Source organism: Limulus polyphemus, unplaced genomic scaffold (assembly GCF_000517525.1).
Source record: "Limulus polyphemus unplaced genomic scaffold, Limulus_polyphemus-2.1.2 Scaffold4111, whole genome shotgun sequence".
Classification (NCBI taxonomy): domain Eukaryota; kingdom Metazoa; phylum Arthropoda; class Merostomata; order Xiphosura; family Limulidae; genus Limulus; species Limulus polyphemus.
This window is the reverse complement of record NW_013669721.1, coordinates 31999-59888: the sequence shown is the minus strand read 5'-3', so window position 1 is coordinate 59888 and position 27890 is coordinate 31999. Positions and strand designations below refer to the sequence as shown.

General features: G+C 37.1%; 1 protein-coding gene across 2 annotated transcripts in view; it reads left to right on the top strand.

Moving 5' to 3' along the window:
* Nucleotides 1-27890, top strand: part of LOC106470602 — a 67364-nt gene that overhangs the window by 22418 nt on the left and 17056 nt on the right. For both annotated transcript variants that reach the window (XM_022399224.1, XM_022399226.1), the window contains exons 3-4: nt 16165-16247; nt 16509-16647. In XM_022399224.1, coding sequence (XP_022254932.1) covers nt 16165-16247; nt 16509-16647 — 222 coding nt within the window. The remainder of the gene's footprint in view (nt 1-16164; nt 16248-16508; nt 16648-27890) is intronic.

Here is a 27890-nt window from a genome sequence, read left to right as displayed (position 1 = left end):
GATACTTCATTAATAGTATGAATACCCGATCGTTTATCCCATACTGCCGGAACTACCTCTACTTTCGCTCTGTAATCCCGGCGGGGATTACGTTTTTTGGACCTTTAGAGAAGGTAGATTTACTATTGGTAAACCTTCTTTCGTAGGTTCCAGCCTTTGGGGCTTTTCCATTTTCAACCTTCCGTGGCCGTCGACAGTCCCGTGCCATGTGACCTGTAATGCCACAGTTATAGCACACTGTCTGCTTGTTTCTTTTTGATTTCTTAAAGCAATTTTAAGCCATGTGTCCAACTTTTCCACAGTTGTAACACTGGAAGCTATCGGACTTATTCTGCGCCTGCGTATCCAATGGATTAGCCTTGCCTAAGTTATTAACCGTACTTATAGCCGAATATTTGGGCTTATATAGCTGCTTTTCTCGTAGTTCTTCTCGTGTAGCTACTTGAATTAGATCTAACAATGTTGCTTGAGCGTTATTTGCTTCATTTACATGTTGCCTAGCTGCATTACTGTACAGCCCTCGCTCGTACTCTGATTTTAGAGTATCCTGCAACATATCCTCGCTTGGACGTGCATAAACCCTACGTAACCTATTACCTAACTCCTGTAGCTTGTGTCCAAAACTCGGACTGATTCGCCACGTTGTTGATGAAGGTTACGCAGTTCTGTTAAAATGACATTGGTGGAGTCTCGTGTCCTGTATTCCTCTAACAACTTACGCACTAAGTATCGATAATCTGTTGTTTCACGAAGTTCGTCATAAGCCCTAATATAACGTTTAGCTTTTCCTGATGTTCGTAAACGCAGTATATCAGCTTTCTGGGTGTCCGTCCAGCCTGATATTCTTGCTGCTTCCTCTAAAGCATCTATAAAACTCTCGATGTCTTTGCCCGCCGTGCCTTGATACAACGGTATGGCACTTGTTAAGTGTCGCGCCGCGGGACCATATCGGTGCGGGTTGTTCCGCTGCGGCTTTGTGATTGGCGTCGGCCCGCCTATCGGCTCTAGGGCGTGTGCCACCCTCTTCCGTAGTCGTATCTACCCCAGCAGTAGCCATAACTACTTAATTCTAACTTATACTACTTCGGCCGATTTTCTTACTTTTTCCGTCTTTCTTTATTCTAACTAACCTTTTGTTAGCTACTCCAAAAATCCTCGAGACTGCGCCAGCTGTAACAGGTTAGCACTCAGGTGAGCTTAATTGTTGGAGTTTCAATTAAAACCAACCTGTACACTAAATTTATTTGTTGGAGGATTTGTCGTGACGAGTGGAGCCACAAGTCGCTAACTCCAGGAATTTACAGTTAGAGTAAAGAATATGAGTCTCAGACCAGCAATACTATTCAGAAATAACTTTTATTAATCTTTAATACACTTGACATCATAGTTAATATTTAACTCTTTAACATTTAAACATTAATAACACTTCTCCCATAAAATCATATACTATACAAAAGCTGATCTAGAGAGAGAGATACTTACTGCAGAGTTGGAACCTTCATGGCAGAGTCAAGATTGTTGAGTTGCATGGTTAAGGCTGGTTGAACTCGCCGGAGAGCTGCAGAACTGACTTTCCAGCTCCTGACATGAGTTTATATAACAGAATTTCTCTGTATCCTGGCGAGTATCCAAATAGGACACAGCATCACCCACAAGTAGTGCGGTGCTCCTATTGGATGCTTGCAGGCAATTCCTGGGCTGATCTGGCACCACACCCAAAAACCCTCAGGCTATTGGTCATGGGCAACTGCTGTTAGCCAGCTGCCTACTTGCTTGTACTGCTACACCCATGTACTGTAACTGATACTGCATCAAAACACCGAGATGATTCATAAAATATAAACTTTTCTGTAGCTTCTACAGTGCTAAAGAATCGAGGCCAACATCTTCTTTCTTGGCCTTGTACGTTGGCGTTCGTGTGCAAAACATGTTAGAAAAGTGATGACTAAAGAGGTTGTTAACTGCCTCTACTGTGACCTTCGGTCACTAAACTCCTACGCTTGTTTCTATAGCTTATGCATGTGCTGTGCTATTACTTACTGAAGTTCTAACCTCGTTCTTGATTACTTATCTCTCAAGGCTTATTTTTTTATAACACACAGGCGTCTCCTTGTCCTCTTTCGTTTTTTATATGTCCTTCAACTTGTTTACTCTCTTTTACTGTTAAAGTCTCCATTTTAATTATATCTTACTTAATTAATTACTTTTATATTATTCAAATTCATAGAAGCAATGGATGAAATTTCCTCAAAAATTTCCTGTTGCTTCACTTACTAATCTTTTGACATTCTTTGAAGAGGTTATTGCTTATGTATATGTGGGGTGGATTTGGTATATCAGAAAGCATTTGACTAGATGCCACATAAAAGGCTTGTTAAAAAGTTATTTCTGTATGTGTGGGGAATAGTTGGGCTATTTGGACAGAAAACTGGCTAAATAGAAGAAAGCTGAGGGTCTTTCTCTTATACGGTACTTCGCTCCCCTACTAAGATTAGCTATTCTCGTCCAGTGCTGCCCTCTATATGAGAACTATTTTTTTATGCATGCCACAAGCCTTTTGCTTCACCCTATTGGAATCAAATGGTTCCAACATGTCTCTCATGAAAATAATCATACATAACTTCTCCATCAATATTACAGTGACATACGTGATGCATGTGACTCCCTCTATACCAAACTATCACTTCTCATTTGGCAGCACTTGTGTTTGGATGTGTTCCTTTGTTTCAAGTTTCATGATCAACTTTAGTACATTTGCAAAGTGGTTTTCATTTCAATCACTTCGAAGTGTATTAAGACTGTTTCTTTACTTTACTTTAATCGCAGTTTATTACAGTCACATTATTATTAATAATTTCGATTTTGATTGACTCTTCAGGGGTCACACTGTGATTAGCGGTATGTCACAGGCCTCAGGTGTGGGCAACCTGGCGGGAGATATATCGGCATTTATTCACAGGGAGACTGAATGTTACATGGGTCAACCTCTATATCTGGACCATGCCCCACTTCCTTCCAAACATGCTGAGCCTGTTCAGGCTGATGAAGATTTGAATTGCCTATTTCCACCTCCTGATATTGCCGTGCTTCTTCATGTCCCTCCCGAGAAGTCATTTAGGCCTACTATGGTCTTTTGGGATTTCATTTCTCAGGTATGTGATTTTTTGTCCCTTGCCCCCCTGTTTCCTATGAATTATGTCCTTCCTTACTAGGTATCCAATCTTTACATCCCTATTTGGTTCCCCCCCTCCCAGGTATTTGGATACATGCTGACCAATTTGCCTCACGATTAAGTGATGGGATTAGAATGCCTCACTCCCACAGTCGTTGAATCTGTTTGCTCTTGCATATCATTGTTCATACTGTCCTTTTCTAGACCAACAATTATTAGGTTTTATTTTACTTGTTTGGGGGGAGGTCCCCGAATCTCCTGTAAGCTGACCAATGTTCCATTTTCCCACTTTTGTCTTACTATCACAACTTTTTTACACTATCTCTCTCTACCATCCATCTCCTCTCTGAGAGTCTCCACCAAAATCTTGCAGGGTTTTCTAGTGACATCCTCTCCCTTCTTTCCTCCACGTTGGCTTATTTGTTGTATTCGGCTCTGGATTTACATACCTGGTTTCTCTCTTGTTGGGACCTTCTAGATCATGATGCAACCTTAACTCTCATCCATTTAACAGCATATCATCTTCAGGATTTATGTATGGGCCCCATTTTGTTGTGTTACCTATTTGACATGATCCTGAGCCCTTGGATTCACGAGTTGCATCAGTACAACAACAGTTTACCCTTTCCACTCATGTTGTGCATTTATTACCTGTTACAGTTTCCTGTCCTTCTCCTTTCTAACCCTTACCTGTCCCTCTTGCTTGGGGGTGCCTCATCTCAACATTTTCTTAGATGACACACATCATGTCGCCAACAGTATCAGTGACAACCCAGTGGGAGCTCAACTTGTTAATTTTCTTCATCAATGGCATCCTTTCATCAATTATTCAGTTCTTCAAGTTTTATCAGAAGGATTTGTGATCCCGTTTCTTTCCCCACCTCTGGTGTCTCCTATACCAATTTCCTTCCCTCCACCTCAGGATCCAATGACTGGCTAGCATTTATTGGAGGCCGTTCAGGACCTACTATCTCAGCAGGCCATCAAATCTGTTCTACATACTTCACCAGGTATTTATTCCAGACTCTTTGTTGTTCTGAAGAAAACAGGGTACTGGAAGCCTGTCATCGATTTGTCCTGCCTCAATTGATTCGTTGAACTGCCCTATTTTACTATGGAGTCATTTCTCACCCTATGGTGGTCATTTTCTCCAGGCATATGGATGACCAAGATGGACATTGCCAATGCTTATCATCACATCCCTGTCTCAACATGGTCTTGTCCATATCTTTGGTTCATCCATCATGGGGTGGTTTACCATTTTTATGCCCTATCCTTAGGTCTTTCTTCTGCCCCTTATGTTTTCTGTCAGATAATCAGAGCTTTTGCTCACCATCTTTATGCTCTGGGGCTGTGATTCTACCAAAATATGGAGGACTGGCTTTTTTGGCTCATTCTGAACTGGAGTTGGCAAGCCATACTTGTCAGCTTCTTCAAGTGGCCGCTCGGGTGGACTAGTTAATCACACTGGGAAAGTCCTACCTCTGTTATACTTAATATCTTGTCCATTTAGGTGTCCTTTTCAACACTCATCTCAATCGGACCCAACCTTCTCCTCTACGACTTCATTCCTTGGAATTGTTAGTTCGCCATGCCCTTTCAGCTCCCTCACTTTCTGCCTTTGAGGTTCTATTGCTTTTGGAGATGTGGTCTTAAATGGCATCATTGGTCCACTAGGTCGGACACACAGGGGATCCCTTCAGTGGTCTCTTTACAATTAATGGAGTCTTGCTCAGGATCCCTTGGTAGTTCCCATTACCTTTCATTATAACCTGTTTGATGAGCTGCTTTGGTGGTTGGACAAGGCCCATATGTCCTGCTTTCCTCCTCTTCATTTGGATTTACATCTGTTCATGGATGCATCCCTTCAGGGTTCGAGTGCATGGGTCAATCACCAAGAGGCTTCTGATCGTTGGTCTGTCAACAAGCAGACTTTGCATATAAAATCTTTGAGGTTCTTGCAGTCAGCTGGGCTTGAAACCACGTCCTTCCTCTTGCCAGACATTGTCTAGTGAGTATTCATATTGATATTTCTATTGTGGTAGCACATATCAATCACCAAGGTGGCATACTGTGAAGATCTCTCCGTTTTTGTACATTTGGTCTCCTATATTGAACCCACATGCACCACATTCATCTCATTGCATGTCATGTTCCAGGTGCTTTCAAATGTGTAGCAGATCGTCTTTCCCACCCCGACCAAATTTATCCAATGGAGTGACTTTTAGGTCCAATAAATTATTCTGTGTTTATCCTCCTATCTGAGTAGTTCCTCAGGTGGCCTCTTTCATCCCTACCCCTTTGTGTTGAGTCCTTCTGATCACTCCCTATTGGCCAGCTCAACCATGGTTTCCAAGATTACATCAACTGCAACTTTTCCCTTCAGTACCCCATCCCTTGTCTCCCTTCTTCTTCATCAACCTTGGTCACTGCCTCTACATCCTGCCATTCCCATTCTTTGTCTTCATACCTGGCATTCATCTGGTCCATGGCAAGGAGGTCAGGTTTCTCGCACCCAGTAGCTTTCCTTTTGGCTCATTCCATATGTCCTTCCTAAATGGAGGTGTATCAGCACAAATGGAAAGTGTTACACAGTTGGTCCACTACTCGTGGATCCCTTGCCGACCAACCTGGCTCGTCACATGGCTTTTTGACCAGGGGTCTTCATCTCTTCGACATTGGGTTATTGGGCTTCCTTATCTCATACTCTTCATTTTTTGTGCGGTCCATCTCGCCCTAGCCACTCAACACCTAGGGGCACATCCATTGATTTACCCACCTTCATACTTTTTATATATATTTCACAGTTAGGATCACTATCCTGCCTCAGTTCTCTCCCACTTCAATGTGTTCCTCTCATTGTCTGCACTTATATCTTGCACATTTCACAGCTGGGCGAAGAGTATACTTGGCTCAGAAGAGGTGCAGTTCCCCTCTTCTGATCTTCAGGTCTGAATCTCTGATTTCCAGGGGTATCCTTTGGATGCTTTCAGTGGGTACTTTAGGCATTCTTTTGCACCGGTCCCTCCACCTAATAAATGAGAGATTCTAGCTCATCTTGTGAGAGGAGGGAAGTACCATATCAGAAGTTATAATTTTCCTATACTGAAAATGTATTTCTGATAGGTACTTCCCTCCTCTCACCCTTCCTCCCCACATTTCTCTGGTGCTGACATCTCCCAAACTTTGAAGTGATAGTTTCATAGAGGACTGTAGAGGGAGTCACATATCATGCTCCTATTGATGAGAAGTGATGCATGATGATTTGCATGAGAGATATGTTAGAATCTTACAATTCCAATAGGGAGAAGCAGCAGGCTTGTAGCATACATAAATAAAAAGTTCGCATATAGAGGGCAGCACCGAATGAAAATAGCTAATCTTGTGAGAGGAGGTAAGTACATATTGGAAACATTTTCAGTATTGGGAAATTATAACTTGCATATATAAGTGATAATATCACCACAAAACTAAAGAAAATAGTTAGCAGATCATACTTACCTATTAAAATAGTACAGAAACCAGGCATCTTTTTTAAATCATTAATAACGTTCAGAATACACAAAAGAAACATGATGTTTGAAAAATAACTGTAAAGCCACTAAATATGGACAACATGGTCGATGTCCTAATAAAAATTTTGTGTATGAAATAACTTGTGGCAAATGCTTCAGTACGTATATAAGAGAAAGTTGCCGACTCGTACATGACTGAATATCTGAACATGTGCATGACATCCAAAACCTCAGTACTCACAATGCTACTGCAGAACATTATGGAAAGAAACATGGCATACCACAAACAGATAACATCTTATTACATGTCAAGATCTTATCTAAATGCCATAATTTTCTACACCAAAAGATTAAAGAATCGATTTTCATTAAGAAAAGAAACCTAAAATGAACAAATGTAAAGGCTGGCCTTTAGTGTAGAGACGTTAATAATATTCTTAAGATTTTTATATCTTGTGGAAGTTTCTTTACAAACTCATTTGGATTGAAAGATATTTTCAGACATTAATAATGGTTAGAGACGGCTTGAATGGGTAATGAAGAAAAGCTTTAATATAAGTTTGACATAACAGCAAATGTACAACATTTCGACAAGGTTTTGTCATCATCAGGTACAAGTAATTTACACTGACACGGATATATATATATATATATTGTTGCGTCAGTGAGGTCACGTGACTAGTACCATGCCACGTCCTTCTCTCGAACCTTCGTGAATTATCGGGAGACTACTAGATTGGAGGTAGTCTGGTATATATAAGATGGTCACAACGTGACGAGGTAATGAGTAATTGAACTGCAGTCAGAGAGTTTGTAATTAAACTCGAGCACATGAGACGTTTGTTATAGCGCGACTGTTGAAATTAAGTGTGTCGCTAGAGTTTCGTCAGAACGACTTTACGGAAAATTAATTAACGAACCGAGACGTAACAATATATACAATATTGAACAAAGAAGTCACATAACCGGAACTGTGGCAAAACTTAGAAGAGGTATGTAGAGTAGGGTTGTTTTGTTCAATTAAGATGGATTCCTTGATTTTTCGTTTGTTTATGTTGGGTTCTTTGTTTAAAATTACTGTGCTTTTAATAGATATACTATGCTTTTTGAGTTGCAATGGCAAAAACATGGGACGGTTTTTATTGTCTTCTGTCAATCTGGTTTCCAATTTTCTTCCTGTTTCTCCGATGTAGAATTCTGGGCAGTTATTGCATGTTATTTTGTAAATGACGTTGGTATTGTATGATTCTAAATAATTTTTGTTGAGTAACGATTTTAATTTAGAGCCGGGTTTTTGTGAGAATTTGACGTTGACAGGAATATTGTGTGTTTAATGGCTAGTTTTATCCAAGTGTGGATAATTCTTGAACTGGTTTCAGGAACAAAAGATAAACTGCAGTGTAATGTACTGTTGCTGGGTTTATTAGTGTCAATTTTTTCGTTAGTTGAGTTTTATTGTGGGGAATGTTGGAGAATTTTTCAACTATAGCTGGTGGGAATTTATTGGTGTGAATGAAGGAATGTTTTGTGTGGTTAATTTCTTCATATATGTAGTCCGTTGAACAAAGCCTTGTGGCTGTGTTTATGAGGTTTTTGAGTATATTGATTTTTTGTGTGGTGTCATGAGCGGAATTCCAGGGGATGTAGAGTCCGGTGTGTGTGTTCTTACGCTGAATTTTAGTTTTAAACTGTGTGTCTGATCTAATAATGTTGAGGTCAAGAAAAGATAACTGTTAACTGTTTTCTTGTTCTATGGTAAATTTGATGTTGGGATGAATGGAGTTTATGTGTTCAAAGAAAGTTAGTGTGTATTCTGTAGAAGTGAAACCAGCAAACATTTTCAGTGGCATAGCTACAAAAGATACCCACCCACACACACACACACAAATAAAAAGTAATTGGATGCCCTACATTTATTTCCCTATAATTGTAGTTACGATTCTGACTGATTGATATCATTAACTTAACAGAATATCTTATATCTCTCGCCTTGTCAGCAGTTTCTTAAGTTCGCCAGGAGCTATGGGGGCATACTTATACTACTACCCATTTTAATTATGTCAGACTAATGCTTCATGGCCTAAGTTTGACCAGAATTTCTTAATTGTTATTAAAGTTATGTTTCTACAAAATTATCAAAAACTTAGGCTCACTGACCTGATTTGCTGACCGATATCCTTTTTATAATATAAATCTAAACACCTTTAGAAAATGTTATATATTAGTCATAAAAAAAGCATTTAATATACCTTCTACTGATGTGCATAACACTTATTTGCAAGCTAACTTGGATGGGAAAAAACAAAGTTTTATAGTTCAGTGTTCCCACATGGGAACATCAGGAACTTACATGTAGGACATGAAAAATAAAAATATTTCATTCTTTCTGTATTCTGTATTTTGTATTGTCACAAAAAATATTTATGTTGATGCTTTGAACCTATGGTGAGTTTGTCAAAATCAAAAACAAAATCCACTTGGTACCTGATTTACCCTACGGTGATGCAAAGATCTCACATGATTGGTTGATTTGAATGTGATGTCAAAATGTAACCAGTTATGTGAGATTGAATAACCTAGTACAAGGGTGTAGTGTTTGGTTAGTATTTGTCATTTTTTATGTGAGTGTTGAATTGCAAACCTCTAACATTTTAATGCACACAACCATTTTGATAGCTGTTTGCACTCATGTACCCAATGTTCTCATATAAAAACCATATCAATAGCTCCAGTCTTATTGATTGGATGGGCATACAAGTTTGCACATGATATATGGGGGAAAAATACTAAGCTGTGTGAAAATGTGTGGTTACTCAAAGGAAGCTACACTGGCTTGTCCCTCTGTATCTACACTTTCAGACTAGGGCCTGACCAGAGCTGCAGATGCAAATTAGGCTAATCATGTGATTTGTGTGTGGTGATCTCTGTAGCACTATAAATTACTGGGATAAACACATTTGCAGTCATTCTAACAGATAATTGGAAAGGCAAAGAATACTGCAGCATTGAAAAGAAGTATGATGGTGATTGCACATATAGCAGGTGCCAAAGTGGCCTATACAGTTTTATTAACAAACTGTTGTAAGACATTGGCCATTCAAGTTTATCAATGTAAAAAATTGAATAAAATGTGTGATGCAAAGGGTATATGTGGCCACAAACACGTAAGGACAGAAAGGAGGAAATGGCTGTTAGACAGGATGGTAAAGTCCAATCATCATCAATTAACACACCAATTGACAGACATTTAGTGCAGTCAAATCTACATCCATCTCTAGTCATACCTTGCAAAATATGTTACAATAAATGGACTGTGGACATTGTAGACCATTGCATAAACACCTGGACTCAGTTAACCAATAAGAAAATAAAATGCCTTGAGTCATGTAAAGACTAAAAAAACTGTTAAAAGGTAACTAGGTCCACCGCTTCATAGTTTGTCCTTCTTTTTTTTTTTGCACAAGCGCAAGAATACAGATTTTGAAAAAGCCACAAGAATAACTTGCCCTTCTTGTGTAGTCCCAACTGTCAAGGTCTTTGGTAGTGGAGTAATGATTTTGAATGTTTTTCTGTCACACCCTCAGCCTCTTGGTCCCCTTTAGAATGCAAAATGAATGTCACAGTTTATCTCAGCATCATTTGTGATCAAGGTCATCCACAGATACTTCATGTGTACCCTGATGGGGACATCTATTTACAAAATATCAATGATTCTAACTACTATGCCAAATTGATACTAAATAACTCCCTAACTCTAACCAAGTCACTTTTTATACATATCTCAAATTTACCCCACTAGGTACATCTTTATCTGTGAAGAAAAAATTTCACCCATAACATGATTTTGCAAGTATGTGTTTTCTTTATCATTTCTCTGTTATTTGATTCTTCCTGTGCTTTACTACATGAAACTCACAGTCAAGTCTCCTTTGTCTTCCTTCCTTTGCCTGACAATAGAGTTCGTGCAGAATCGTTTCTCAAACAACTAAGCACCCACACTAACAAGCCTTGTCCTCCTCATCTACTTGATTCTTCTGTCCTGACTTGCACCTGTTATTCATTTCCATTCCTTGATTCCCAGTGTTTGGAATCTCTTATCTGCTTGGGGATCAGACATCTTAAAATTGGTTTCCCTTTCTAGTGCCTAATTTTCATGCTTTCATCTTGTTCTTACAACCCTCCAGCATTACCTTTCATCACTTAACCTTATTCATGAAGCATTTGATTGCTCTCCAGAGGGGTTTTCTGGGGAGGTTCATTATCTTCTTTTTCCCAATTTGGCCTGTAATACTTTATCCCTCCTTACTTGATCCTTATGCTGTTTGGTCTTTTTTGGGATGAAATGCTTTCCTAGTTCATGTATGCCTCCCTCATGCTTATCTATGTACTCTTCATTGGACTCCTTTTCTTTGCCAGGAGGTCTTTGGGAAAATTCCTGACTCTCTGAAGACTTGGGCTGAGGTGGCTCAACATCAGTCCTCATTGTATTGTTTGGTTTCTTGCCTTTCTCAGCCTCACCCTTCTGTTTCTACTCCTAGTCTTGCTGAATCCATATCTCCTCTTCCCATTTCATCTTTCTGTTCTCCTACTTTCTGACATTGAGGCATTGCTCATCTCATTGGTTACCACCCTATCAGATTTGGTCATGTTGGAGCTCTCTGTCTTTCTTCACAAGTCTTTGATCTTCATATTCATTCAACAGATGGGTTTTCAGGTTCTCACCCATGGCATATCTCTTCACTTCTCCTTCTTTCTAGCTTCCTTTTTTCATCACTACATTCCCATTTACCTACAGTGTCTCAAGGATGCAGTCCCAGATATATTGGCCAAGAGCATCATCAAGAGAGTACTTATCCCTATGTCAGGTTATTACTAACACCTCTTTATGATCCCCAAGAAGACCAGGGAATGGGATACAGTTATTGACCTGTTGTCTCTCAGTTAGTTTCTTGCCATCCCTTGGTTCTGTATGATGTTTTTTATCTCCAGTGGTTCTTTTCATCAGGCTTCTACATGACCAGAGTCAACATTCTGGACACTTTTTTACAACTTCCAATGCCCTCTCCCCCATACATTTTGTTTTTTATTTTGTCCATTGGGATTGAGTCTTCCAGTTCTGTGCTCTTCCTTTTGGCATTATGTCTTCTATCAAGTCATGGGGACATTTGCCCACTGCATTCATGCATTGGGGCTGCAGTTTCATTATTACAAGAACAATTGGCTTCTATTAGGAGACCCCCCTCATACCTGATGTTACCCCTAGATCTGTGTACCTTAAGTGCTTGTTGTGGGTCTTGTGTTGGTGTTCTGGCCAGTATCCCTCCTCCTACTGCAGACTGTATGAAATATAGCCAGGTTTGCAGTCTCTCTTCCTACTGTCTGCTATATATGTTGGTTCCTGGCAGATCTGGTGTTGGTTGTAGCTGGATGCAGCACATGTATTCCCAATAGTGTATGGCCATGTTTCCTCCTCCTACTGCAGATGATGGTGATTATTGAATAGCTTTATCAACTACATTTCACCTTCTCCATTACAGCCAGATTTTTCTTCCTCTGTCCTCTCCACTTTGTTAAAATAATTCCTACTTCATCACCTTTATAAAGCACCTGGCATTGGGCGTTAGATGTCACACTCCATGGGTTTTCCCTTCAGGCACTTTCTGAAAGGAGCTCATTTAAGTTTAGTGTATGTACTGGCCCCTATCATTTCAATGTGGGATTCTAGCTATTTTGTGTGTAGAGGAGAGGTATAATATTGGAATTTAGCATTTCCCTTAGCTGAAAATGTATTTCTGATAGATACACACCTACAAACACCATCCCACCCACTTCTAGTGTACTTTCTTCTTGCCTCATTCAAGAATGAAGTTAATTTGGCTACTTTACAAGAAGGTTGTGTCACTCTCCTATTGATGGAGAGTTATCATCACATGACAATGACATCATGCACTAGCACAGTTCTTGTTAAACACGTTATTTTCTAAGTGGAAGATAGATCAAGGCTAGTGGCATGCAACTCTGTAAGGCAGATGCATGTAGGAATCAAACTATTCAATGTGTAAAGGAAAGTTTTACGAGAGATTTTGTTTCTTTGCTTTTAAGCACAAAACTACACAAAGGGCTATCTGTACTGTGTCCACCGTGGGTAGCGAATCCCGTTTTTTAATGTTATAACTCTTCATACTTACCTCTAAGCCATGTGTGTGTGGGGTGGTGAGGGAGGCTAGTACTTTGTTAAACGTAAAACTACATAATGAAGTATCTATGCTGTGCCCACCAGTATCTATTGAAAATTCATTTTCAGATAAGGAAAAATATTATTTTTAAGGTGAAAAACTTGGTTAAAATACAAACCCACCCTTGATTTGATGGTAAACAAGGATTTACTCAAACATTCGCATAATTATTTTCTGATCCTTGTTTAATAGTAAAAAAATCCCAACATTAATTATAGGTTTTGTAGTTTGCCAGAAGGAAAGAATTAGAATTGTAGATTAGAATTGCAATAGAATTGTAACTATTCTTTACAAGATGTGAAAAATATCATGGTACTTCCTTAACATCTACAATTGAGATGGATTGTCTTTTTTGAAGAAAACCTAACCAAGAAAAGTTGTATTGAACTGAACACTTCGAATGAAGCCTAGTAGCAAACAGTTTGGTACAGGAATCAGTTCTGATTTTGGGGTTATGGAATCTTTTGATTTTAAAAGTAACAACTTAGTACAATATTCAGTATGTATTCACAAATAACAAAAGGTTGGTCAACTCATCACTGTTCTAACTTCTATTATTCAGCTACATGTGATTAAATTTTTTCCTATGAGTAAAAATGTAGTCTGCGAGATATATTGGGATTACTAAGTTTAAAACACTAATAATGTCATATCATGCAGTCATGTACTTGAGGTGTGTCGGTCATCTCATTTCTGTAGATTATGCTGAATGTTCTGATTTGCACATATACTGCCTGATCAGGAGCTTGTGATGAATCAGACTTAAGTTTTTTTTGTATGTGAATGATTTAGTTTAATTATTTATATTAACTGGAATATTTTTATTATATTTTCTCTGTCGATTATTTTTGTCATTCAAAACTGTTTCAAGTACAATTTATTTAAAATTTCTACTAGGGGACACTTGTATCCAAGAGCTGTTATAAGAGGTCAAAAGTGGTGGTTGCCTGAGTGTCAGTGTTATTATATGTATTTTGTGTGTATCTGATGACAGTTTTAATTCATGCTTTTCTTATTACCTTTTGTGTTACTTGAGTTAACCTACATTGTAGCCTATATGTGTTTAGTGGAATAGGCAATAAGAGAATATTTACAATATGCACTTTTCAAAACTGGTGATAAAGCATATGAAAGAACAAGTAACAAGATAATACCCAAAAGCTTTAGAGAATGTGAACGAACTTTTATATGTGCAAGTTACATGGGAAAAGCCTTTCTAAGATAACTGAGCTACAAACATTTAATAATAATGCTACTAAATCAGTCCTAACCCTACCCCACCATAAACAAAAACATAATAAAAACGTATATCCAACAACAAATTATACTAAACCATGTGAAATGACTACTTCACATGTTAATATACAGAAAAAATAACTTGAATTCAGTATGATATACATTACTGAAATGATATTATGAATATAAGTAAAGAAAAGAAGAATAAAACAAATGAAGAAATTGAAAAAATGAAGAGCACATAGTGTATGCTGTTTTACAACAATATTTCTGTAACAATTCCTTTTCACTAACCCATATTCTTTTCTTTTCACCTGATTTCAACATCATTTTGTTGATAAAGAGTACTAACTATTCTTAATACCAAAAAGTTACAACAGCATTAACAACTCATATTGTACATTACACTGAGCGAATTCTATCTAATTCTATTAGTATTACCTTTGTTTGAAGAAAAACCTATATATACAGTGCTTGAAGTGGGGTGGAATATCATCCCACTTCTTTTCAAGAGGGCCCAAAACCATCCCATTATCTTTTAATAGAATGTAAGCTTCTCAGAAGGAAAAAGATTCAGTAGACAATGCAATAGATATTTATGGTTGCAAGGGACTGGGAAGAGAAACTTTTTTCCCCTTAAAATACCCTGTAAGAGTGAGGCAGGAATGAGACAAAGTAATACAAGGATTGAGCAAATGAACCCTCTCACTATATATCCACAAACTAACCATCAGAGTTTCCATACTATAACTCATAATGGTATACATCTGGTTATACTTAATTTCATTGTTTTATTGCCCTTTGAAAAATGTCTAACTAATAATCCTACCACACAACTTGTAAAATACTTGGTAAACGTATAGCTACCATTACTATATCAAATTATATAATGCATGAGCTGGTTGAGAGTATACCCCATGAAGAATTTTATTATAATGATTATTATTTTTCATTATCTTACCTAATCTAACTTTATTTAATAAGTTTCTAATTTTAAAATTTGTTATTCTTATACTATACAAGTAATACACATGAAAAAAAAATGCAATACCCTGCTCAAAATTTCACAAACCATCCCACTTCTTTATTCCCCCCACGTTCAATCACTGTATGCATGTATGTATATATATATATATATATATATATATTTCTGTACTCAAATATAAAACTAATAGAATTAGATGGAAGTCAGTGTAATATGAGTTATCAATGCTGTTGTAACTGTAGTATTAAGAATAATAAGTACTCTTATCAACGAAATGATGTTGAAATTAGGTGAATTGAAAAGAAAATGATATGGGTAAGTGATAAAGAATTGTTCTGGATACACTGTTTTGAAACAGTGCATAGTATCTTGTTGTTCTTGATATTAACATTTTCTTGTGAATATAAATACCATTTGATAAATTGAGTTATGCAAAATTGAAACACAAATAAGCTAATGTATTACAAAAATAAAATTAAGAGTAATATGTAAGGATAACTATCAAAATTGAAGCTTAACAAGTTAATAACAGTAAGTATAATATGAATTATCACTAAATCATTAATATTATTTGTTAAAAGATATTAACAAATTAAAATTGTTGTGTAAAATAATTGTTTATGCAAAAATTAACAGAAACGGATATCAAATCAATCTCATACATTTCTTGAGAGGGCTATGACTTTATAGAAAGGCTTATAAAAACTTTGTAATAAAATACTTGACATGGATTTGATAAATTTAATAAACTGTTCTTTGGACTAAGAAACAGAATCATGTAAACTAATGTTATTTATGATTTTAACTTTATACACAAGTGCCAAAATACTATAAGTAATGGTACTATTTAAGATATAATCAGTAAATGGAAAAGAGTAAATGCAAAGAAATTGATTTATGTTTATAGAAAAGTATGTGCTATGAGCTTATGGTATTCAAATACTGATACAAAAATATTAATATTTGATAAAGTGTTTTTATACTTGGATGCACTAACTTGTCATGGAAATGCTTTTACAGGAAATGGAAGATGCCAAGAACAAAAAAGCCTTCAAGCAACATCAAGAGAGATTAGAAAATGTTCTGATTGAGTTATTGGATAAGTAAGAATCATTAATTTTAATGTTGTTGTTTTTGCTTTTTTTAATACTAAGGAAAAATTTTCACTTTTAGTAGTATATTGGTTTTAATTTTTCTTTATAATTTTTATAAACAGTATTTTCATATATTTTGGCAGAAAAACTTGATGTAAAACCTAAATTATTACAATTCCTACAATTAAGTTTTCATTTGAGTAAGTAGGGTATATAGAATCTGTTACTTAAATGCAACTTTATTGGAGCTAATTTTATTGTTGTTGTTAGATATTGGAGAAAACAACACACCAAGGAGTTTGCAGAGGAGAAGGTACGGCGTATGCAGGGTAGTAACCAGGAAGATTTTGAAAACTTCTGGAACCCAGTTCTACATGAACTGGTGAACACTGGATTCAGATTTTCAAAGGTAATTTTATTAAAGTAAACACATACAGTCTATCCTCAACCAAAATTCCACTCTCCTGTGTACTTAAATAAGATATTACAACTTTTTATACTTTCATAAACCTCATCTTATACTTCAGAAACTGATACATTATTGCTTAAAATGAAATATATTTTAAGAAGGTGCACAAAAAATAGAAATACTTCTTATTCTGACATGATTCTATACACATTTGTAGTATGCACAGTAAATATGGTTAAAACAGCTAATTTATTTCAGCATTAAGCTGATTGTCAGTGATTACTATCTAATTGACAATTATCAGTTAGCTTTTCAATATTCAGATATAAACATGGAGATAAAGTAACCTCTGGAATATTCAACCAAACAAATAATAACACTGACCATGCAAGTTAGTAAACACAACTAAAAGTTTCCACATTTGAACTGAACAAGGAAGATGTAATATTACAGGTTTATTTTATTCTGACCAAAGATAAAACTGAAAATATAATCTGTGACTTTGGAGCTTAGTATGTTCTTTGATCTGCCATACTCTTTGCTCTAGATGTCAGTTTTACTTATTCAAAGCTCATAAGCACAGTTTGGTTTTGTAAATCAGTTGTTGTTTTTGCTTTTTTTCAATGGCAAATCAAAGAAACTATTAGGACTCTACATCACAGATTACATTTTCAATTGTACCTTTGGTGAAAATAACATTAATCATTAACATTAAATAGTTGACCCATTGTATAATACCAAATAACAAATTTTGCATAATGCCACAATATTATTCTCCTACCTAAAGTCCCCCTGGGACAGTGGTAAGTTTAAGGACTTGCAATGCAGCAGATACTCCAATGTGGCTTGGCTCTAAAAACAACAAACCAACCCTACCTAAATTAATTTAGGTTACTAAATGGTGAGTTCAAGTAACAAATAAGTAACATATAATATAGTATACAGTAAGCAAAGTAACTCTTGGTCTTTTAAGTCACTCCATGTATATCCACCTCTAAGAAGAAAAAAAACAACAAATATTAACCCACCACTTAATGTTTAAGAAGTAATCAATTCCCCTTGCTATCTCTTGGCATCTATTACTGTTGATGAAAGTTCATCCCATATGAGCTAAGCATCTTGTTAATAAAATAATACTGTCTTTACTCAAACTTAGCTTGTTTTCCAAACCTTAATCTTGTGTCCCCTTGACTTCATAATGCAGCACCAAAATATCATTTTTTTTTTGTTTTTGAATAAGGAAATACAAGATCTTTTTTACCTCATATAATACCATCCTCTGAACCTTATCCAATAATTCAACATACTTTCTTAGATAAGGATATACCCCAAAACTACATAATATTCTAAGTGAAGCCTAAATAGTGATTTGAGATTTTACATCTTTTGGTTTAATTTATAAGCAATACATCTGTAGATGCATCCTTAAATTATATTTGATTCACTACTAGTAACAGAGTACTGCTTTGATAACATGAGTTGACTTAGCTGTTGTTACTGTGCCAAGATTATTTTTGGAATCAAGATTTTTCCACTCGCTTCCTGCTGTTCCCAGCTGGCTACCCATTCGATTTTAGGCTTTCAAGTATTGATGGTAAGATCCTTTTCCAGTCATAGTTCACTGTTGATGGGAGATCTATAGAGAATAGTGAAATTGTAATTTGATATTTTCAGGTGTAACTGATTTCCCTTAGAGTAACAGAATACTTCCATAAAATTACAGTATGTTTGACAAGGGTTTATTACAAAGTAATTCTGAGTTCTCTTTTCTTTTTTTTTTTACTGAGTTTGAGAAAAGGACACTGGAAACAATGTCAAAACAAAAAAGGAAAGTAATTGTTACTTATATTCAAAAACATTCAAAGTTAAATAAGTTCATAGGATGAGGACAATGTCTGTATTAGATAGGTAACTGTAAACTCTTCTAACAACTTATAAAGAGGATTTTAAGAACTTGTTAACATTACAGGTTAAATTTTTGGAGTATAACTGTTTACAGAAGGAAGTTAAATCGTCATTTACCAAACTGTGGGCTTGAGCTTGATAGATAGAGAAGAAGCTAAATAAGAGATTATAGTACTATATACCTAATTCTATAATTGGAAACTCTTTGTGACGCAGTTTGTTAACACTCACCTTTGTTCACTTTGGTTCCAATTTCTCTCTGTTTTTGTTTTTGAAAGCCTTGTATGATCATCCTCTCTCCTGTTTTTTTTTTCTTTATTCTTATGCTTACCTCTCAGAAGGCTGGCCATCATGGAGGTGATTTGTTTCTGCAACCACCCCTTGCCTTCTTTCCAATGGGAGCTCAACTCTCTCACTTTGCATACATGTGGATTCCCTTTGCAGAAGACCTTTAACCCATTCACTGCGACTGATGCATATATGGCCTCTAAATGTATTTTTTTCTGTTCATTGTATTAACTCAGAGTCAATGCTACCTAGTAAATCCATAAAATAAGCTGGTGGCTCTTGCTGCTGCAGCAACAAGATGTTGTCATACAGGCCTCTGATACCTTGAAGGAAAACTGATGCACAGAAAGTGGACATAATTCTCTTACTGTATGGTAAAATAAAGCAGAATGTCAATAGACAACATTACCACATAAATTTATGATTCAACACCCCGTGTGGGAATTTTAAAAGCAAGAATCTAGTTGTGTACCAGCTCAGTGAACAGAAAAAATTCAGAGGCTGTAAACACTGTATATACCAGCTGCAGTGAATAGGTTAAGTCAAACAGGTACTCTCATATTTTTCTCTATTTTTCCACACTCAACTTCCTCTTTATCCTTCTTCCACCCTTTCTCAGATCCCTTGTATCTTCAGCACCTGGAGAAGGATGTATCGTCTTTCCAGTTTATCACTGCTGTGGTAAAGCTTCTAGACTCCACTCTGTGGTTTTACTCCAGTCTTTTCTGTCATTCCCAATAAGATTGGAGATTGGCTACCTATGAAAAATCTACCATCTTTGAACCAATTTTTTGTCACTCCTACTTTCAAGATACAGTTTTTTCAATCTGAAGTAGATGTTCTCTTCTGGGCTGTGGATAACGAAAGATGGTATTTTATATGCATATCTTCACTTTCTGATTCATCTGACCACCTGTTGTTTCATCTGGTTCTTCCACTATGGTCAGATTTTTCAGTTCTGGTTTCATATCTTCAATCTGTTACTAAGGGATTTGAATGGAAGATGCATTCATTGGGCCTGCATTTCCACTACTATATGGACAACTGGCTCCTCATCTCCCTTCCACACAGGAACTCTTGGCTGCAACTTCCCTTTTCCTTTGGGAGCCATCCCATTTGTTTTGTTTGATCAAGCTATGTCCATTTTGACCCTCACCCAGTATCTGTTTCACTTGGGAGTCTTTTTCAACTCATTTGTATGGTTGGCTAAGCCTTTTTTCTATCTTCAAGGCAATTTCTGCTGACCAAAACTCTCATGCCTCCTCATCCTGCATGAGAGATTCTGTCTCTTTTTGGGTCTCTAGCTTCTCTCAAATTTCATTTTCTTCTTAGGTGTGCCACATGTGTCCTCTTCAGTGAAACCTGGTCAATCATTGGATTATGTCCAGAGATCCATTGTCTTGTCTTGTGTCTTCCCCTCCATTTCTTTACCTCTCACTGTCATGGACATCCCTTTTTCAATTCACCTTGCCTGAATTTCACCTGTCCATAGACTCCTTTTTACCCAGGTGGGGTACAGCTTTTGACTTTACTCCCTATATGGGGTCTAGTCTCTAGAAGAGTGGTCTCTCTATATCAATGTCCTCAAGATTCTGGCTGCCCAGTGAGCCTGCCACCATATTCCGTCTTGTCTGTCTGGGCCTGACATAACCTGGTGGCTAGAGTACTCAACTCGTTATTTGAATATGTTCACCCTTTCAGCTGTGGGAGCATTATAATGTAATGGATAATCCCACTATTTGTTGATAAAAGAAGCCCAAGAGTGGCTAGTTGGTGATGGGTGATGTTGAATAGCTGCCTTCCCTGTAGTCTAAAACTTCAAAATTAGGGACAGCTAGTGCAGAAAGCCCTCAAGTACCTTTGCACAAAATTCAACAAATAAGTTCTCATCTGGCTAGTCATATTTTATAATTAATTCTGATAATATCACTGTTGTTTCTTACATCAAATACAGGGAGGTACTTGCTCTTGGGATCTCTGTTTTATGACTAAATTTTCTGTTTTGGGCTCATGATCAACACCTTCAGTTATCAGCCAGTCCTGTCCAAGGAGTTTTTATTTTTTAAATGATGGTGGATTGGCTGTCTCACCTATACCAGTTTCTTCCTACACACGAATCTCTACATCCTCTGATTTGTTCCCACTTTAAGAGTACTCTCTTCAATACCTTTGCAACTTCCGTCAAACCAAGATTCCACTTTTCTGGTCACTAGTCCTAGACTCTGCAGCTCTGGCTGTGAATGCTCCTTGTCAGGATTAGTCCAACCTTTTTCTATAAGTTTGTCAATGACTTTCTGTATAATCTCTGCTCATTCTTCTTTTCTTTCTCTGGTTCTTATGGACACCTTACAAACCTTTCTAATCAGTTGTCTAATTTTTCTTCCATACTAAAATCTTTGTTTGGTTTTCAGAGCTCTTATTTTTCTCCCATTCAAACCTCTGTTTCCTGTAACATTCCTCTCTAAAGACATATTTCCTTCTAGCTTGTGGGAGATGTCACTCTAACATATCCGTCTTGAATGCCTCTTTCACAAAGACAAGTTAGTTATATTCCCAGAACCCTTCTTTCTCAATACTTGAGCTGCTTGAGAGGATGATCAGGTACTTTCTCCAGTCACCCTCCCTTTCCTCTTTTTTTTTATATGTTCATTCTGACCTCAGTCATCTCCTTTTTTCTGTTAAGCCAGTTTGGCATTATCTCTTTCATACTTCCATTCAAGGCAATCAAAATCAATGTTTCTTGCATTGGGATTCCTTTTTTTTTTGCTTATCCCCTTGTACTTTGACTGGTTAAGTTTAACAACTAATCCAACTTGTTTATTCTTTCATGGAAGATGATACATTTTGTCTTTGTCATGTCACCTCTTATCTAGTTTGTCATGAAATGGACTCTATTGCCTCTAGCTATCAACATCACCAGGATTAGATCTATCAAGTGGAGATGTGAGTGACATCTGTCCCATTGTGGTTTCATTCACCCCTAAGTTTTGCCTCCCTCTATTTGCCATTCTGTTATCTTCCCAGAGTCTATAAGGTAATGATTTGTTGCTTATTTCATTTACTATAGCTCTCTCAACACCATTATTATATCTATATAACTATATACTGGAGGAAATGAAACCCATCAAATGGCCAGTGATGCCTCTCAGGGAAAACTGCTCAATGCCCACTGTTGAAGTGTTTTTCTGCAAGATGGTTTGGCAGTGTGTATAATATATATTTTACCTTCTAGGCTGTACTTCAGGAAAAAAATGTGTGATGTCCTATTAGCCCCCCCCCCCTTCTGAGAAGTAAAGTGTGGTGAGAAATGAGTAGTGTTTCTGAAGTTAACATTTTCCTTATATGAAAATGTATTTAATATGGATACCCACCTCTTCTCAGAACCATCCACCCTTCCTTCCTACTTCTGGTATTTCTTTTGCCATCAAGACTACTGCACATAGAGAATGTGTTGCCCTACTACTGATGGAGAGCTATAGTTTAAAGGCTAATGCTGATGATTCACAGACTGCCAAAGTACAAAGTAATATATGTAGAGCTGAGAGTTTCATTTCAAGATAATAACTCTCAGTTTGGAGAAGTGAGTATTTATCTGATAAATACATGTTAACATTTCTTTGATTGAACTTGTATCTTGTGAAAGAAACCTACAGTATCTACTTCTTTTGTACTATATCAAGAATGGACTATTTTACACTAATGATTAGTTTAGAAAAAAAGTGAGCCTGAGGATACAAAGGAGTAAGTGCACATATGTTGATTTAATGTAGATGTCAGGGTTTTAACTATGAGTGGGCTGAGGTTTCTTCTACAGTAGGTGTCTGTGACTTGTTGGCAATAAATTCGACAAAAAAGGTAAATACACACTCCAGTTGTTTTAAAATAATATATTCAAAACAAGTTAAATGTACGTACAAAAATTCCTTACACTATGGATATCACAGTTGTATCTCAAACTCTAAATAGTTCTCTTTTTCTTTTCAAAAGTCCATTTAGGCTGATTCAATTACTTTGTAATCCAATTGACAAGACAAAGTATTTTTCTCTGCTTTTCTCACAATAGTATCAGTGAATAATTCACTTACATTAACCCGTGGTTTACTATAGTTTTATCCTGAACCTTACATAATTGTCTCTTTTTTGTCAAAGTCCACACAGACGGGTTCAGTTACTTTAGAACACTCTTTTACATGACAAATTATTCTCCTTATTCCTAATAAATTGTGAAACTCACTTTAAAATATTACCCGTTATGACTAATCACTCGCATGCCTACTAACTTCACATTTTCTAACTTTCCTCTGACTGAACTTTTCTTTCACTTCACTTTCTATCTGTGCTCATTTGGTCACAGCTACTCATATGTTGATCACTGAGGCCTGGAACATTCTGTAAAGTGCACGAACAGTGCTGATTTAACAATACTCAATTAGATAATACAATACAATTAAATAATGCCTACACTACACAATGTTGTATATCCAACAGTAGAGTTGTGTAAATGATGAAACTGGATCTTAGGAACATGTTTAGGTTATCTGCACAAAAAGAAACTGTAGCATTTTGTATACTCTAGCACTGAAAATTGCCTTGAGTCCGTGTATTTTGATGGATGGTACATGGAAATATGATTTCCTAGTAATAGGGTCATGCTTTGTAGCCATGTGTTTGTTGTATGACTCTTATTTATACTTATGGCCAGCAAAATATTGCAGCAAGTACACAGGTACCTCTTTCATATTTCAGCAGTAAACAATGGGGAAGGGGACCCTATATCTAGCAAAAATTTCTTACTGTGTTAATGCTAAACTGAATAACAAGACTGTACACTATTTACAATTAAAAGGAATACAATGTTAAAATCATTACACAATAAATAGTTATTAAAACAGTTTTTAATAACTATGGTTATTAAATAGTTATTAAAAACAGTTTTTAATAACTATGGTGTAACGATTTTAACATTGTATTCCTTTTAATTGTAAATAATGTTTTACATAAGCATCATTTTATACTAGACACAGTCTGAAACAAAATGAACAATTTTTATTATATGCAAAACAAACAATGTGTATACTTGTGGTGTTTCACATCATCTTCAAACTGATTAGTACAATGTTTTTTTTTTTAGATTTAAAGAAACCTCACATTTACACAGTGTGATGTGTTACTACTTGACTGGTCATTCTAATTACATATAAGTGAACCCATAACTTCTAAATATCGCCTGTAAAACCATTGGCATCTTTCACAAAATCACTTTAAGCAATGTTCTTTGAGGGTGGTAACAGGTATTACCAACTTTGAAAATATCAAAGATAACTTGAAACAGGGTTAACAAACAGTTGTTATGACCATGTGTTATGGAAACCTGCACATATTCAGAACAAATGATAAATGTAGAATAATGTTATAACACTACAAGAAGACAGAAATACATGGTATATTCTTATACCACAAACTATGAAACACTGCTATTTTGAAGAGAAATTAAGAGGGATAAATTCAATTCAACTTCAAGTTTGTGACATTTGTAGAGTAATTAGAAGGTGCTCTACCACTTCTGTATTAAATCCAAAACTATATGACCAATAGTTTAAAAAATTGATGTTCTCAACTTTAAGCAATTCTATCAACTTCAGCATACCCTTAACATTCATCTTTCCTTCTGTGTAACAATAAGCACCAATCTAGTTACAATAATGCATGCATTTAAGAGGCATCTAGCTGAATCAGAACTTTTGGTTCACTATGTATAAAAGTAAATCTCAAAGCAAGAAATACAAGTTACTAATGCTTGTCTTCATAGCAATATTCCAGATGTGTTATTTGCTTTTTAAATCAACAAAAGTATGCTTGGGATCAGCTGCTATGAGTAAACAGAGAATAGCTCATATATTCCATAATAAATACAATGACATTTAGCTTTTGTTTGTTTGTTTGAAGTTAAGCATAAAGTTACACAATGGGCTATCTGTGCTCTGCCCACCATGAGTATCGAAATCTAGCATTGTAAGCTTGCAGACATACTGCTATGCCCCTGGGGAGCACAAAGTTTAGCTTACTTCAGAGTTCATATCTATTGTTACATTATACTATAATGTAGCACAAAACATTGCAGGAATAAATTCAACACCCAATTTCAGTTACCTTACAGTCTGCATACATTTACTTCTTCAAACTTAGAAAAGTTAAACATGTTCTTTCTTGCTAATGAGCTTGAGGCAAAAAAACATGTGTAGCAATTCTCATTTAGTGCTGTCCTCTATATGCACAAATTGTTTTTGCATGCCACAAGCCTTGAACTCCCACTTACCTGCAATTAACATGATTCACAATGTCTTTGCATGTAAATCATCATGCAACAACTCTCCACCAATAGGAGCATGACATCCTCCTGACACATGTGACTCCCTCTATTCAATTCCACTGAACTATTACTTCGATATTAAGCAGAAAGGATGCACCAGTTTTAAATGGGAAGTATGAGGAGAGGTAAGTACTTACTGTAAATAAGTGTAGGAAAATAATAACTTCCAATACGGTACCTTACATTGAATCCCACATTGAATAGGTGAAGGATACAGAGAAGTATCCTTCGAAAGTGTCCAAAGAACAACCTTGAAGTGTCACCCCCATAGGGAGAGGAACACTTCTATACTAGGTATACTCTTTGCCCAGTGTGGAAGTAGGTGTTGCATGAACTGATAGAAAGCAGGAGGAGCACAAAACCCACAAAGTACCAGAAACACAGTCCTGGATAAGAATGAATGAAGGATCCCCATCCACTGACGAGTATGTGGGTAAAACTAAAAAGGATGTGCCCCATGGTGTAGAATAGCTATGGTGCAATTTACTATATGTGTGTGGCTGGTCAACTCCATTCCAAAACCAAGAGGCATTGGGAATACATCTTCGGACCCGCGGTAGAAGAAGGATCCACATTATCTTCATCTGAAGTTAAGCAGAATGGAAGGATATACTTACCAAACCAATCTACACAACAGGGCACATGTGCACAAATCCCCAACTAGTCATCTGGGAACTCAACCCTTGAATGTCAGTAGGAAGGGATGTGCCAGTGTGGTGGTTCTCATCAAATCCAAGCACCATCAGACTGGTTTCACACTGTGTAACATCAGCCTCAGGTAGTAAATTCCTGGAGACAAAGCACCAGAGGGATAACCATTGCCCAGAGCAACATCATCCTCCAGAAACTCCAAGACCCACTGCACAGAGGTGGAGCATATTTGTGAAATACGAGCCACATCATCCCTTGGATAGGGCTGCACAGAAGCTGGTTGCACCACACCAATCAAAGAGTCTCACTGTGCAGAAGTGGTTCACCTCTATTAAATATATGCAACCTCACCCTCCAGGTTGAACTGCACAGTAGCTGAGTGCAACATTAATCTGTGGGATCCACCAAACTGAGGTGGATTGCATGATATTAGGATCAAACACCATCTACAGTGGCAGAACACCACTGCCCTATTCCCTACTAAAGGGAAAAGTTCACATTCAGGAGGACTCCTCCATGGTCCATCAACCCAGTGGCTTGGAACTGAAACATGGCAAGGACTTGTACTCCTCTAGAAGAATAAGGAGAACAAAACATGGTTGAGAGTCTGAAGGAATACCAACACTGCAGACAGTGCAAAGAGTGACCAATAAAATCCCTATTTTGAAAAGCAGACCACTCCTGATGTATTTAATCAACGGAATGGCAGGACGGGCATATTAATGAAGCAAATATATTGCAAAGAAAACCTACTAGCAATCTTGTAGAACACCCCATTTCAACTGTGTGAATTATTGGCAATGAGTATACATCAAGATTGTTGGAATCAGCCACCTCCTGAAAACAATTTTAGTGGGACATCCCATACATTCTCACCAAGCTACTCCACACAATAACATACTACATTAGAGCCCACTTATAGAGGTGGAGTAACTGGAAGTAACCCATGCAATGTCAACCCCAGATAGGACCACAAAGAGGTAGGAGTGCAGGTATCCTCAGTATTTTGACCTGTATAACCACAGTCTGCAGGATGATCTGATTTGGGACCATGCAACATCAATTTCAAGGACCCACTACACGTAGATGGAGTGACAAAGTCACCAGGCAGGAGATAACACACCCAGTATGACTTACTGATGGCCGTACAGTATGGAATTTGAGAGATACAGTATACCTGGACAGGCAACACTTGCCACTGAGCAGGATTCTAGACCTAAAAGGGGCATGCCAATGGCAGAAAAAATAAGATATAAAAAAGATGACTTACCAAGTCACAGCCACACCAGTGTCTGGAGAATGGCAACAAGCAGAAGGCAATATGCCGATGAGGAAGAAACAGCAACTTGATGCAGGTAGTGAGAGATGAATTTATGAGGTGTAGTCCACATGCCTGACTGAAGAATTTCTTCCACTGGAGGGAAGATCCCAAGGAAAAGGTAAGGTGCCTGTCTGATGACACAACACCTGGAACAGATTCTGAGATGAAAGAGACAGAGAGGAATATGAACTCTAACAAGTTGACAAACCTAACCTGTAAGTGAAGAAAGAGAAAGGTCATGCACAGAGGAAAGTTGCCAGGGAATGAAAAGGCAGGAATGGGAACCACAGAAGGAGGCCATGCAAGCAATGTAACAATGAAGAGCATGAATGGGACATATAAGCCTGTATGGATCAGACCGGGAATGAAGGTGGGAAATTTTGGGAAAGAAGCTTGGCAATACAGAAGAATGCCCCTCCTGAGCCACTAAAGTTTTGGGTAGGAGAGATCGATCCAGATAAAGGAAAACATGTGTGGAATAAAACAAAGTGCATTAAATGTCAATGACAACAATATCAGAGGGATGACACCCACAGGCTAAAAGGAGTAGGATATACGTTTTAAGGGACAGGTGATGCAAGGAACATAATGACAAAGATTCAAAAATGAGGAGTATAATGGAGTGAAGAAAAATACTGACATTCCAATCTAGAAGAAATACTGAACGAGGAGGTCAATGAATCTGGAAATAATGCAATAAAAGGGAGA